The following is a 14,731-nucleotide window of genomic DNA, read 5'->3' as shown; positions in this document are numbered from 1 at the left end:
GGATCATTCATTCACAGGAATCTCAGTCGATTCACGATTCCTACAACAAGCTGAATTCTAGAAACTCCTAACGCCAACACTGACTCATGCTGTTATTCCGAGCTCTCGCCAGGGTGGGGGATGAGGTCTGCAGACTTGAACGGAGACTCGGGTGGTGCGGAAAGCCGAGGCTCGGGGGCTGGGAACATGTGTGTGCGATCTTGTGCTCGAGGAGTGACGAGGACAGGCCAGGAGCCGAAGGCCCAGTTCAAGGTGGGCTCTGCCACTTCCTGGCTATGGCCTTGGGTTGATGGCCAGCCTTTCTGAGCCTCCAACCAACCGTGTGCGCTGTTGTCCCAGAGTGGGGACGGCCTGCGTGGCCCCTCAGTTCCCTCAGTGCTCAGGCGGGGGCGCTGCAGGCCGTGGCCACTGCGGCTGCTGCCGTCCTTCCCGCCTGCTTCTGTCTGTTTCTCCAGCCCCCGCTGGGTCCAGGCTGAGGACAGTCCCAGCAGAAGTGTCATCCACTTCCTCCTCTGTCCTCCTTGGGTGCAGACACCAGGCCCGTGCACAGCCACAGCTGAGTGCTGGCGCTGGACTTGAACTTGAAGTGCACCCTCATCCTTCACCCTCCTGCCCCCGAGCCTGGCGCTGCCCTGGCACCCGCAGTGTTCCCATGGTGAAGGGGAGACTGCCCTGCAGGACCCCCTCGCCGCTGGAGCAGAACCTGTGGAGGCTGGATCTCCGAGGGAAGCCCGGGCGCGCTCTGAAGGACCGGCTCTGGGAGGACCGTCGTCAGGTGGCCAGGCCCTGGGTACCCGGAGCCACAGTGTCCAGTGCAGGTCCTCCGTCTCTGCAGGACCAGAGACCCTTTGACCCCCACACATCTGGGAGCCCACCTGGGGCGTCAGACTGAGCATCCTGCAGTTCGACGTCCCCCGGGAGCAGTGGGAACCCAGGTCCACGGCTGGTGTCTTGAGCCGGGCGGTGAAGAGACGGCGATCTTTGAGTCACCCTGAAGGGAAGGGACTTGGCTCAACGGGGCTGAGGCTGGAAGCCACCAGGCCACCTAGAGGCAGCTGCGGCCATCCAGGTGCGAGAGGAGGAAGAGACCCACTGGATCAGCAGCGAGAGCGGCAGGAGGGCTGCGCCTGGCAGGACTGAGTCACGGCTCCAGCGGGCGGAGGCGCCCGGTGCTCCAGAGCCAGGAGGGGGAGCTCCTGTTGGGATTTGTGTCCAGGTGGAGAGTCTGGGAGCAGAGGGACAGGGGACGTGGCTCGGCCATGTGGGCAGTGTTGGGAGCCATGTGCAGTGAATTCCCACACGGAGGCCGAGGGGGGAGGGGACCCTAGGAGAGGCCATCAGAGAGGGGATGAGGCCAGAGGGCAGCAAAGCCCAGACAGTTTCCAAACACGACAGAGAGCCCATTCCCAAAGCCGCCCCGTGGAGACCTCAGGTGAGCGCTGGCCGACGTCAGAGCCACGGAGAGAAGAACGGGAGACAGAGGTGACCTCTCAGAAGACGACTCTGGACTCAAGAAGGAAGACTCACATCCTGACAGGGTGGCAGTGGATGCTGTCCTGAGACATATGTGACGTGAACTATCAGCTGGAAGAACAGAGCCCTGCAGGCGGCAGAGGACTCCTGAGTTGATGAGCCCTCTGAGGGCTCTAGAACCTTCTGGAAGGGGGCCAGCACCCTTTCCTGTAAACATTTTAGGCTTTTGCAGTCCTCTGTCGCCACTCCTAATCTCCCCTTGCAGCACGAACGTCACCACAGATGACACACCACTGAGGGTTGAAGCTGCCAAGAGCAGCGCAGAGGGGCACAGGGCAGAGGAGGAGGCACAGCCGGCGCCCGGGGGGCTGCAGGGCTGGGGCAGGCGGGGGTCAGGGAGCGTGGAGGGGCATGGGAAGCGCCCTGGGTGGGAAGGTCACCTGCCTGGAGGGAACTGCTGGCACGTAGCACCCTCTGTCCCTGTTCTGTGGGAGTCACTGATTGGGCCACCGGGCGTGTCACCTGCAGCTCAGGAGGGAAACTTCTGGAGTGAGAAAATGGCCAGTGTCCTAGGCGTGGTCTGGCCATTCCTCTCCAGTTAGCCTGTGTGTTGGCGGCCCGTCTGGGGGTGGCGCACTTCTCCCTCCACTCTCAAGGACAGTGCCCAGGGCCAGCCTCTAACCCATCTCTGGTTTCCCTCGGCCCCGGGGGGCGCAGTGCAGGCAGCCCCTCGCCCGGGAGCTTCTGCTTCCTGGGGACGGAGCTCTGTGCTGCCCACTTAGGACGACAGTGATGGAATGAGGAGTCTGCCAAACGAAGTACATTGTCGGTGCAACTAAGATCCCAGACAAGGCGCAGACCTTAGTTTATGCAATCTTTGTACTAATAGTTAAGTCGGTCTCTCTAAGAGGAAACGCATCAGGTGTCCCCCACTGTGGTGGGGAGAGCCAGTCAGCACAGCCCCTCCCAAGTTCTGAAGATGAGACTGGACGTCTCAGGCCTAGTGCTCTGCCTCCAGCCCCTTCCCCTGCCCGGCCCTCTGCAGCCAGTCCCCACGCAGTGGTTCTGCTGCCGGGCTGGAGAAAGGAGGGAAACTTTGGCCACTGGGAAGAAAACAGGAGTAGAGCCCAGTTCTTAGCAAAAGAAAAAGGAATTTGAATTCTGAAGATGCTTTATTCCAAGTGAACTTGGAGCCAGCGACAGCCCTTGAGAGGTCATTGCTGCAGAGAGTGGCTGCAGGTGCCGGGCACCCGGCTGGTGCAGGCAGGAGAGCCACAGCTTGCCCGGGGGGTGCAGTGCGCCCTGGAGTGGGGCAGGTCCCTGGGTCTGCCCCTCTAAACGCCACACTGCTCTCTGGACAGACCGCAGCGGTTTTTGTCTGCCGTATGAAACTGTCAGTCTTGCTCTCCTTGGCCTCTCTGCCACCTTATTTACCACTTGTCCAGGCTCCTTGGATAGCCTGTGTCCATTCAGAGTGGCCTTTGAATCAATGAGGGACTGTTCTGCTCCCCAGGGAGCCCTTGGCAGTGTCTGGGGACATTTGTGACTGTCACGACTGGGGAGGTCCTCGCCTAGAGTGGGTGGAGGCCAGGAGCTCTGCTCAGCACACGGCAGTGCCCAGGACACTGAATCCGCATGCTGAGACCAGGAACCCTGATTTGTCCCCTGGCACCAGACTGACGGGGTGCGCGGGGACAAGGTGGTTCTTCACTCAGGAATGTGGAGGACTCACTCACCTCTCCACACGTGAGCGGGCCACACGCAGGCAAGGGCAGTGGAGGCAGAAGCTCAGACACGTGTCACTTGCTCCTGAGACCTGGCCCTCAGATTGGAGGGTGCCAAGGGAAGGAATGGATGTGACTTTTGTGGTCACTGTAGTAAAACTAGGAATGTGACAACGCTCTGGGGCAGGACCTGGGCTTTGAAGCAACCAGTCCTCCTGAGAGGGCTTGTTCCCTCTTGCTCACAGGGAAGAAGTTAATTGCTCCCTTGGGGCCAAGGGCCTCTTGTGCCATCCGGTGCTCCCAAGTAGGTACCAGGATGAGCTGATGGCCAAGTCCCCACAGCAAGGGAGCTGGCCCAGCAGGATAAAGGAGCGGGCGCTCCACTTGCTCTTCCCTGATCACCCCAACGATGACCCAGGGTTGTCAAAACACCATCCCGGCTGGCTGCGTGGGGCAGGTGATGGCTCCGTTTGGTGTAGGGAGGAGCAGGAATAGAAAAGAGATTGCTTAAGGTCGCAGTGAGTCAGCGGCCAGGCAGGAACAGGGCCCAGAAATCGCTGGCAGCGTTTCTGCATTTCCTTTCCTGACATCGCTGGTTACTAAGTGACGGGAGTATTTTCCTGTAAACAGAAAGCTCTTCCCTTTGTGCCCGGGCAGATTCATTCATCGCAGCCACCATCTAGGGCTGCTTCAAGTGCGTCTCTCCTTTGCCCCTCACATGCCCTCAGGAAGCCACAGCAGATGTCCCCCCTGGTGCGTCTTACTCACCCGTGTCTCCAAAAGGTCCAACACCCGCATTTTGTGCACTTGGATGTTTATTCAAGGTCAAATGAGTATTTCACAGATTCCAAAGGCTGGTGCCCCCGCCCAGGAGGGGAAATCACACGGCTGACTCTGCGCTTTCCCACTTAATTTCTCGCCTGCCCTTATCTCTGACCAGATGGCATATTGAACGTGCTCAGCTTATAAACAGCACTCTGGGCATGTTCCCGAGCCACGAGGGGGCTTTGGGCCAACCAGCCTGTTAGCCAGACCCAAAAGGCAAGGTGGCAGGTTGTGCCCGCAGCCCCTCTCCTTTTTATTGGCTGTTCTGGGGCGCCTGGGACCCAGACTGAGGAGATGCAGGCGCAGACAACAGGCAGATTGTCCAGGCCCTGCTGTGGGAAGAAAAGCAGGAGAGAGGACAAAGGAAGGAGTGTGACGGAGCAAGCACCAGAGGCCAGAGCCGATGTCCACACCCATGCCCTGTGCAAGTTCAGGTCAGAGCCAACGCACCAGTTTCTGCTCCATCCAACCTGCTGCAGCCCTCCCACTCACCCCTCAGGGAGGCCTGAAACCACAATGGTGCCAAATATATACATATATATATATATATATATATGTATATATATATATATATATATATATATATATATATATATATATATGCTGGTTTTTTCCTGTACATGCAATACCCTAAAGTTTAATTAATTTGTTAACTGTAGATCTAAGCAGGACAACTTACTATAGATCTTAGCAACCCCATTTTCTCTTCTTTGTTAAGTCAAGAACTTTCACCTTTTTACCTAAAGGAAGGGCTTTGTGGCTTCTCTTTCTCATATGTGAATTATCAGCATCACTCTCTAGTCCTTCGAGGCTATTATTAAAGAAATTAAAGAGTCTTTTGAACACAAGCACGGTGACACTCAACAGTTGGTCTCATAACCAAGACAGCAACAAAACGACTAACGGGCAGGTAGTGTATACAGCATGGATACACTAGGCAAAGGAATGACACATGTGGGGGAATGCAGAGCGGGAAACCACTTGTGCTGGGAAAAGCAGTACTGAAATGTTTTTTGCTCATCCTTTTGAGCTGGCAGCTGTGTGTTTAACTTTTTACACATCTATATGGTAATTTTACACATCTATAGAGCAAACACACTCTACAATGAGCCCCACATAGCCATCACCCTCTATGGCTGGCCATACTGGGCATTCTTGTACCACCCGTGTACCCTCACCTCCCCATCCTCCTCGGCCATCATATTTTCTTAGAATTTGCGTAGAGTGAGTGACAGATCTTGGCTGGCTGGTCTTGGCAATGGATTCTGCGTAACCTGCACCATAAATACAGAGGATTCATCCATCTCCCTAGAAAGCCCACCGCCATGTACTTCTTCCCTTAGATTCATTTTGCCTGCTCCGCTTTGTACCCTCTTTTGGACCCCGTGCTGTGGACGGGGTAGTTCATTCCTTTGTATTAATGAGTACTGTGCCCATCTTTTCCTGTTATTGTTCTAGCAATTCTTTTTCTTTAGTAGTTGATTTGGGGACTAATATATGTCTCTGAATTATCACACCCTACTATTCTCTTCCACTCTCCTGATGAGGAACTTCCGGGTTTTTCCTGCATTCTGGCTGTTTTGAATGGAGCTCTTATGCATGTGTGTGTGCAGCCTTGGTGTGTGTTTGAGGACGTGACATTTTCCTGTTTCTTGGATACATACCAGGGCAAGGAATTCGGGGGTGAAGCGTAGGCCTGACCTGTTAGGAAACGTGCAGACCTTGCCCAGCCGGGTGGTGTCGTGCACACCCCACAAGCGACTTGCGAGTGCTTCAGTTGTGGCAGGCACTCCCGACAAGGGGACATTGCCGGTTTTGTTTGCTGTAGCCATCTGGTGAGCCTTTGGTGGCACATCTTTGTGGTTTTAATTTGCCTTTCCCTAGTGACCAACGAGGTCCAATGGTCTTGGGGCGCCTGTGCATCTTTGTGAAGTGCCCACCAAGTCTCTTGCCCATTCTCCCTCGTCAGTTATTTGTCTTTATTGTTGAACATTTTGCAGATATTTTCTCCCAGACTGTGGCTTACCTATTCATGATCTTAATGGAGTATTTTAATGAGAAAAGTTTTTAAATTTTGATAAAACCTTTTTAGTTTTTTTATCTGCTTATTGCTTTCTGTACCCTAGCTAAGAAAACTCTGCCCGCGACCCTATTGTTTCCTCTTAGCAGTTTATGTGGAAGTCGCTGATTGAACATTTTTATGTCTAGTGGGAGGTAGGGGTTGAGGTCAATTCCTCACCCCAGAAAGGGAGACCCTGTTGCCCTGGCACTAGACTTTTCTCTCTCTGTTTGATCTTTTTCAAAAATCAGCTGATGAAGAAAAGAGCCAAGGCTCTGTTAGAATGAAAAATTCAATTTACAAACTAAATATGGGTTCTATGGGCTGTATTCTGTGGGTTCTGATTTATTAATCTCTTGTTGATGCCTTTGCAGGTATATTCTTGAGAGAGATTGTCTAAAAGCTTCCCCGTGTGAGTGGGACATGAGGGTGTGCTGACCTCGCTGAGTTGAGCAGCACTCCTCTGCTGTGTTCTGGTGGAGTCGGTGTGAACCCCCTTTCAGTATTCAGCAGCACTCATCGGTGGGTCCACCAGCGCCTGAGCGGCCTTCAGGCAGGTTTCCAGGACCGACTCGACCTCTTCATCAGGGTGTGACGTTCACGCTTTCTGTTTCATCTTGTGTCAGTTTGGGGATGTCGTGTCTTTCTTTTAAAAAACCATTTGTTTGGTCTGAATTGTTGAACCTGTTGGCTTCGCTCTTCAAAAAGTTCCTTGTTCCCCCTTGGACTTCTCTAGGCTTAGGAGCAGTGTGTCTCATTCTAGTGCTGAGACTGGACATGTGTGTGTGGTCTATTTTCTTCTTCCCTCTCATCAGTCTTTTTGGGTTTACCAACACCCCTCCACCCACAAGACTCACATTTGTAGAGCAGATTTAGGTTCCCAGCAGATTTGACAGTAGGATGCAGAGGTTTCTCTCCCACTCTCAGTGGTGGGTTAGGATAGGCGCCGTAGCCCTGGCCCAGGTGAGGCTCCCCTGTGGTGGCTGCCCGGGGCCCTCTGTGCCCACCTGCCCTCCCTCCCTCGGCCCTGACCACTGCTCCCACTCCCTGGCCCTGCTTCCGCCTCTTCTAGATGCGGTGGAGTCACACAGTGGGGCCTTTGCAGGTTGGCTTCTTTCTTAGGAATATGTGTTTGCTTTCCTCCATGTCTCTCTCTCCGTGGCTCGAGGGTCACTTCTCTCTTGAAAAAATTTTGTTTATTCATTTCCTCCATCATTTACAAAGTTTTAAGTCATTAATTCTGTTCTGTACTATTTTTTCTCTTTTTTTCTATGTGATTCAAGTTTAATTTGATTGTCTTTTTACGGTTTCTTGAATGGTTCCGATGCCCTTTTTATAATATAAGAGTTTGGAGCTGAACATTTCCTTCCAAGTGCTGCTTTAGATGCATCCCACAAATTCTCTTCTTGTCCTGGGGGTTTGGGGGTTGAGCCGGGGGGCACTTTACCCCTGAGCTACATCCCCAGCCCTTTTTTATTTTGTATTTTGAGACAGGGTCTCACTAAGTGTCCAGGCTGGTCTTGAACTTGTGATCCTCCTGCCTCAGGCTCCTGAGTCTCTGGGATTGCAGGTGTGCACCTGCATGCCCAAGCACAAATTTTGATAAATGGTGTTTTGTTATCATTCAGTTCAAATTTTCTAATTTCCCTTGTGGCTTATTAGTCACCTATGGCTAATAGGTCACCTGGGCTAATAGAACATTTAACTGTCTCAAATGCTTGTCATTTTCCTGCCACCTTGCTGATGTCTTTCTCCACTGCAGTCGAGCACACTGTCCTCTGTGGGGTTCCACTCTTGTGAAATGCGCCGAGACCTGCCACCCAGGGTCGCTGTCCTCTGTCCAGTGGTTTCTGCTTGTGGAAGCTCATTCACTAGGGGTGCTGCTCCCTCAAGTTCTTGGACTTACTTTAGCACCCATCTCACTCCTTGTCTGCTCCCCATATCGTCTTGAATATCTTGGGTTCAATTTTAATTGACCCCTTTTACTGTTTCCCTTGAGAATAGGTTACATTTTCCTATTTCTTCTCATAGGCCATGATTATTGTTATTTATTTATTTATTTATTTATTTTTGGTGCTGTGGGTCGAACCTAGGAGTGCTCTGCCTCTGAGCTACACTCCAGCCATTTTATTTTTAGATTAAATTAGATGGGCCTCACTAAGTTGCCCAGGCGGGCCTCAAACTTGTGATCCTCCTGCCTCAGCCTCCCGTGTCACTGGGGTCACAGGTGTGTTCTTGATTTTCCAGGGTCCCAGGCATCCTGGCTGCTCTGCTGGGAACTCCGGATTCTGCCAAGTTCCCAAGGGCCACTCACTGCCTTCCAGGTGCTCAGTGCTCTCACGGGGGCAGCAGCCGAAGTCTCCACTTGGTTTTCACCCCTGAGCTGTGGGCGACCCCCAGGTCTCTGATTCCTTAGTGGGTCAGTGATTTGGGTGGACTTGGTGGCAGACTGTGGCTCCCTCTCAGGATTCCCCAACCCCAGCTCACTGTCCTGCCTCCTGTGGTCACCAGGCTGCCACCTTCTGCCACCCCCACATGTGTGCACTGGGGTGTGCCCCTGGTGAAAGCCACTGTCTCACCCCTGACCGTGGACAGTGAGTGGGCACCTGGGTTAGCTGAGGGGACGGGACGATGGAGCGTCGAGGCTCCTGTGACGTTGTGACTGGCGGTCCAGAGGGCCTGGCTCACCTCCTCTGCCCGGTTCAGCTGAGATCTGGACCGCAGAGCGATCGATCGTTTTCTCCTGCAGGGCAGGGCCTGGGCCGGAGCCGGCGCTCCCTCTGGGTCCTCGAGGTTCCCTGCATGGCAGGTTCTGGTCCTGTCCTTTCCTCCCGCCACCGCTGGCGTCACCTCGCTGCTTCAGATGGGAGAGAGCTGGCAGAGGGCAGAAGCCAGTGTGAACGTTTAGCAACAGCTTCCCAGCAACCCCAGGTCAGGTCTGCGGAGGGGAGAGGAGACCGCGGGAGGCCAGGCGCCAGCAGGGGTCCTGCCGGCCAGCCTCTGCCCGCCCCACCCGACAGCGCGTGGCTCTGGGGCCATCTAGTGGCCAGGACGGAGTCAAGCCCCCTGAACAGAAAGATGCCCCACGCCCCGCCTGGGGTCCCCGCGGCTCCCCACTGCATCCAAGGCGTTAGGGCAGGTGCGGGAGGTCAGGGAACAGCCCCCACAGGACTAAGCAGCAGCCCCTGCTCTCCTTAGCAAAGCTCTTTAATCGGTTAAGAGTTTTGCTTCACATTTTAAAAAAAAAGTAAAGATTTAAAAAAGTTTTTAAATCTTCACTTATTCTTAGAGGTGGGACCCTTTGGGGTCTAGGAAACTTTCTGGTCCAGTTGCGTCCACTTTAGGACCAGGACAAGTGTGTGCCTGGTCACAAAGCCACCTCTCCTTTAAGTCTGAGGAACTAGGTGCTTCTCACAGGTGTAAAGCAGCCGATTGTCTGGTTAAAGGGAGACGGACTGGGAGAGCGCTTGCCCAGCATTTGTGCAGCCCTGGTTCCACCCAGCACTGCCAAAAAGAAAGAGAAGACAGTTTGGCCTAGGCTGTCATGGGATGAATCTGTCTGATCTTCTCCTTTGTTCTGATTTTAATACTTCTTTTAATTTAGTTTCTTTGTGTGTAGTGGGGGTGAGGCGCGGGTACTGGGAATAGAACCTAGGGGTGCTTTACCCCTGAGCTGCTCCCCAGCCTTTTTTTTTTTTTTAATTTAGAGACAACTGTTGCTAGACTTCACAGGCTGTCCTTGAACTTGTCATCCTCCTGCCTCAGCCTCCCAAATGGCTGATATGACAGGCGTGGCCACTGTATATCCAGCCTTGTATAGAATCTTTAAACTTCCCATTTGAAAGATGTATGCATCTGCCAGCTCAGAAACAGACCTGTGTGCTCGCCTCTGGGCTGAGAGCAGAACTCAGTCTGTATTTTCGGCTGGAGTTCCTGAGGATTCACACCCACCCAGGACGGAGTGTGCCATTTCTCTGGTCCCTCGTGGATCCGCTGCTCAGCCCTGGGCCAGTGGTGCTCAAAGGGATGATTCTGCCTCGCTGACAGCCCTGGGCAAGGTCTGGAGACTGGGGTTGCCATGGCTGCTGGGGCACCCCTGGCAGGTGGGTGGAGGCCACCGCACGAGGCCCTGTGTAAGGGTGCAGCCCCAGATGCCAGTGGAGTCCAGTGGGAGAGCTGCTGGCAGGGGCTTGGCGCGTGGCAGCTGCACACAGCAAGAGCCCATCGAGAGCGTTTGCTCTGCTGGGCATTAAGGAGCAGCCGCCCTGGCCTGGGGGCAGTTCAGCGTGGCCAGAGGTGGAGAGAAGCGTGGTCCTGCGGGAGGGGACTGGGAGCCCGCTGCGGTTAGTATCTGGAGGGTGCCCTCTCCCCCTCTCTCCTGATTGGCATAACTCACACCCCATCCCCTCCCGCTTGCCAGCGGGTGCCACCAGGCTGCCTGCTCCAGCTTTGCCGGTTGTGACTTCTGCTTGCTGCTCTGGAATGTGGGCGCTGCCCTCGCGCTGTGCGGGCGTCCTGCCCACTCACTGTCTCTCCGCCTTCCAGAACTGAGCATGCAGAATTCCGAGGGTGGATCCGATTCACCTGCATCCGTGGCTCTGCGTCCAGCGGCAGCGGCAGCCCAGCCTGTGCCAGCATCCCCTCAGGTAACAGTGCCCTGCCATTGGGGCCATTCTGGTACAATCCAGGGGCCCCTGCGTGGACGCATGCCCCGTGGTTTTGAAAAACACTTGAATTAACAAAAAGAAAAAAGAAAAGTGTGTGTGTGGTGCTAGGGACTGAACTTGGGGTGCTCTGCCACTGAGCTACACACCTAGCCCTTTTTATTTTGAGACAGAGTCTCATGCAGTCGCCGAGGCTGGCCTCCAACTTGCTATCCTCCTGCCTCCGTCTTCCGCGTAGCTGAGATTGCAGAGGTGCACCACTGTGCCCAACAGAGAGAGAGAACTGTATTTTTGTAAATAGACTTCCAAGCCCCAAGACCACTACTGCAGAACAGGCGCCCCATGTGACATGACCTGGCCTTTGCCCTTGCCCCCAGTCTGACTCGTACCTTTCAATGGACGCTTTCTCGTACCTTGGAAATGACTCTTACACAGAAAGACTTTGTGCCTAAGGCAAAAAGTGAGTTAGGATTCTTAGGATTTGGTTCGAGCACTAGGAGGTGAATATGTGGTTTAAAATTGGCAGAGGGAGGCTCTCAGGGTCGGGCGCGGCCTCAGGGTGTCTCCCGCAGCTTGAAATACGTCAGGAAGCCCCCGTGGGCCAAGGGGCCTAGACCACAGGGAACAGACTGGAAGCTTGTGGACGCGCACAGAGGCCCTTGGTGGCCTCAGGACCACCCACAATGGACGATTTCGCAGGAGCACGGCAAGAAGAGTGATTAAGGGGAGAGAAGCAGCAGAAAGGGCCAGGCGCATGCGGGAACAGCTCGTCCAGTTAGAATGGACCGTCAGATGCGCTCAGCCAAGCAGGGAAGGCCTTCGGAGCCCCTCTGGGGTACAGAGGGGCCTGAGCAGATGCCGCCATCCTGCAAGTTGAACCTAATTGACTCGTTTTCCTGCACCCTTGAGCCAGCCCCCAGAAGGGTCAGCAGCCCCCTGCCCCTTGCTGCCTCGGCCCTTGGCCAAGCCCCTCTCCCAGGCACCCCTCTCCTGGGTGGACTCCGCCCTGAACATCGCATCCTCGCGGGCCAAGGGGCTGCCTGGGGCTCCTCTTCTTGCCCCACATGCATCTGACAGCACCCTCCCCTGCCCTCCTGCCTCCCGCCCAGCGGCCCTGCCCTGGGGGACATAGGCTACTTGTGTCTGCTGAGGGCCCTCCTGTCCTCGCAGCGCACAGCCTGCCCTCAGGTCACCATGCCTCAGGTGAGTGCGACAGTGCACTCCTCGGGCTTCCTGACCATCACTGTCCACCCCAGGCCTGGCAGATACCCGGGCAGCCGAGGCCTGGGCTTCACCCCTTATTTCAATCTTGTTTAATTTCTGTGTAAATGGCCACACCGCAGCCCAGCTCGCCACTGCCACGTCTGACAGCTCAGCGTTGGTGGCAAACGAAAACCGTGATGCTCTTTCTCTTTTGTTTGAGATGGGGTCTCACTGTGTTGCCCAGGCTGGCCCCAAATTCCTGGGCTCAAGTCTCCTGTCTCAGCCTCCCGAGACACTGGGATCACGCTGTGCGCTACCACGCTTAGCTTAACACTTAACATCAATTTCTCATCTAAGGTGAAATTTACAAAATACAAAATCAACCATTTTAAAGTGAAAGATTCCGTAGTTTTTAGTGTCTTCACAGCATTGTACAACCTTCACCTCTGTCTAGTTCTAGAACATTCCACGAGCCCCCATGAATAGTAACTTCCTTTCCTCTTTCCTCAGCCCCTGGCACCCCCGAGTCCGCATCCTGTCTCTGGACTCCTGTTCTGGACATTTTCTGTCAATGGAGTCACAAGCTTTGTGCCTGTTAGTGTCCCATGCTCACTGAGCATGAGGTCCTCAGGTCCAACCGCACAGCAGCTGTGTCACCTCCATCAGAGACCGTGCAGCGTTGGGGGCCACCTTCAGTTGACCCCTCACCTGTGGGCAGCTGAGCCCTGGGTATTGTTTGGTCTCTAGTTGTGACCACAGAGGCCAGCCAGGTCCTGAGAGCTGCAGTCCACAGGGCCAGTGCACTGCTGTCCTCAGGAGGGCCTGGCTCATCCTGTAGTGACGTCCTTGAACACTAGAGGACAGTGCACCCTTGCTCATCACCACCTCCCAGGGACATTCAGTGCCCACGTGGGAAGACACCAGAACCCCGGTTGTAGCGGACACCAGGTTCTGTCCTCTCGGCCCTTCGTTTCTCACGGGGAGGCTGCGTAGTGGAGACGGGCAGCGGGGGACCCACGTGGCGGGAAACCCACACACAAGTCCTGGCTCTAGAATTCAGCGTGCAGAGGCGCGGGTGTGACAGACCACTCACGCGTGCAGCGGGGACGGGCCCCGTGTGGCCTGCACAGCCCCAGGGGCAGCGAAGCCCTCGCCCAGGGCTGGGGAGTGGACGCTGTCAGGGCTCCTTCCTCCCCCAGCGGTCCCCTCGGTCCCCTCGGCGTAAGGAGGGCCTTGGCACCTTGCTGCGGGTGGAGGTGCCTGCGCTTCTGTGCCTGTGCGTGGCCGCGTGTTCACGCTCGTGTACCTCGTCGACGTTGCGGCTGCCCACGTTCCGGCCGTGGGTCCTGCCGTCCTCCCAGTCAGGCCTTCCTTGGGGGGGGGGGGGGTGAAGCGGGGTGGGGCTCTCGTGGTGTCCTCTCGTGGCGTCGGGTGGAGCTGGCGACTCACTGTGCTCTCTCCCTTCTTCCAGAGGGTGCTGGTCCAGGCGGCGGGCTCTGCTCCCAAAGGGACCCCGATGCAGCCCATCTCCCTCCCCAGAGTGCAGCAAGTGCCACAGCAGGTAAGGACGCCCCGGCCCTCCCTGACCTAGAGGCCGAGCGCTCTGAGGGCAGGCTGTTCTGGGCGGCTGCTCCTTTCTATCTGTCCTCTTCCGGAAGCTCTGTAAGAAAATTATAAAATGCTTTTGCTGCAGATGGCGCTGCATCAAGCCGAGAAAGGTGGTGGGTTTGGGTTCATTGGTAAATTCAGCACGTGTTTGGGAGCTGGGGACACCCGGCGCCTGTGAGTGGAGCCCAGGGACACACCCGTCTGGGGAGCCCACCCCCAGCACGTGCTGCAGCCCAGGCAGGGGAGGAGGCGACGCTCTGCCCCGCTGCACACCTCAGAAGGGAGCTCGCCCACCCTGGCTGAGCTCGGGGCGGTCAGCGGATGACAGGAAAGCCACAGACCCCCTCTTTGGGTCCCGTGGGCCTGAGGTTTCCGGCCTGACCACTCAACCCTGTCATTGTAACCATGGCAGAAACCGCCATAAACCATGTGTAAGCAACGGGCACGGCTGAGCGGGAATGAACCTTCGTTGACAGTGGGACAAGTGGCACACCTGTAACCATCACTCGGGAGGCTGAGGAGGGAGGATGGCAAGCTCAAGATCAGCCTCAGCAATTTAGCAAGGCCCTAAACAACTTAGCAAGACCCAGTCTCAAAACAAAAAATAGAAAGGGATGAGGAGGTGCTCAGTGGGTAAGCCCCTCTGGTTTTGATCCCCAGTACCTGCCCCAACCCCTAAAAATCTTCATTTACAAAAACACCAATAGGCCAGACCTGCCCCCAGACCGGAGTTCCTGCACCGACCGGCAGCCGTGGAAGGTGCCTGTCAGTCCTGTGTCTCCGGAGCCGGAGAGGGCTGCAGGTCCCAGGGCAGAGGCTCCGGGCAGGCTCGGTGGGACCCAGGGACTCAGCAAAGTCTCTGCCCTCGGTTTCCCTCTGTCAGGCCCTCCCTCGGGCTTTGAGGGAGGAGACACAAAGACCAGTGTGTGACTCTAGAAGCTTCCCCCGCCCCAGCTGTCTGTGGGCAAGGAGGGCTTCCTGATGACACTTGTGCATTTCACCTGGTCCCCAGGCTTCTGCCCCCTCCCCAGGGATACTGTGCAGCATGTGTTGGCCCTGGAGCTTGTTCCCTAAGTAAATACCAGCTGGGGTGTCAGCGCCCCCGTAGCTGCTCCCAGAAACCAGGCACAGCTCTGTGGAGCCATAGCAGCTGTCGGCTATGGGCCCCAGGGTCC

The 14,731-nt window shown here is 55.6% G+C and overlaps 1 protein-coding gene across 14 annotated transcripts in view; it reads left to right on the top strand.

The window, feature by feature from the left end:
- Window positions 1-14,731, top strand: part of RFX2 (regulatory factor X2) — an 82,389-nt gene that overhangs the window by 34,729 nt on the left and 32,929 nt on the right. For 5 of the 14 annotated variants that reach the window (XM_081288492.1, XM_081288496.1, XM_081288500.1 and 2 more), the window contains exons 2-4: window positions 10,627-10,727; window positions 12,459-12,542; window positions 13,420-13,509. In XM_081288492.1, the coding sequence (XP_081144618.1) occupies window positions 10,635-10,727; window positions 12,459-12,542; window positions 13,420-13,509 (267 nt within the window). In that variant the 5' untranslated portion in view covers window positions 10,627-10,634. Of the gene's footprint in view, window positions 1-1,658; window positions 1,683-10,626; window positions 10,728-11,878; window positions 11,949-12,458; window positions 12,543-13,419; window positions 13,510-14,731 lie in introns of those variants that run through there. The other 9 variants (XM_081288497.1, XM_081288501.1, XM_081288505.1 and 6 more) reach the window with 6 other exon arrangements.

Source organism: Spermophilus citellus, assembly GCF_964194105.1.
Source record: "Spermophilus citellus genome assembly, chromosome: 3".
Classification (NCBI taxonomy): domain Eukaryota; kingdom Metazoa; phylum Chordata; class Mammalia; order Rodentia; family Sciuridae; genus Spermophilus; species Spermophilus citellus.
This window is presented reverse-complemented; position numbering and strand designations above follow the sequence as displayed.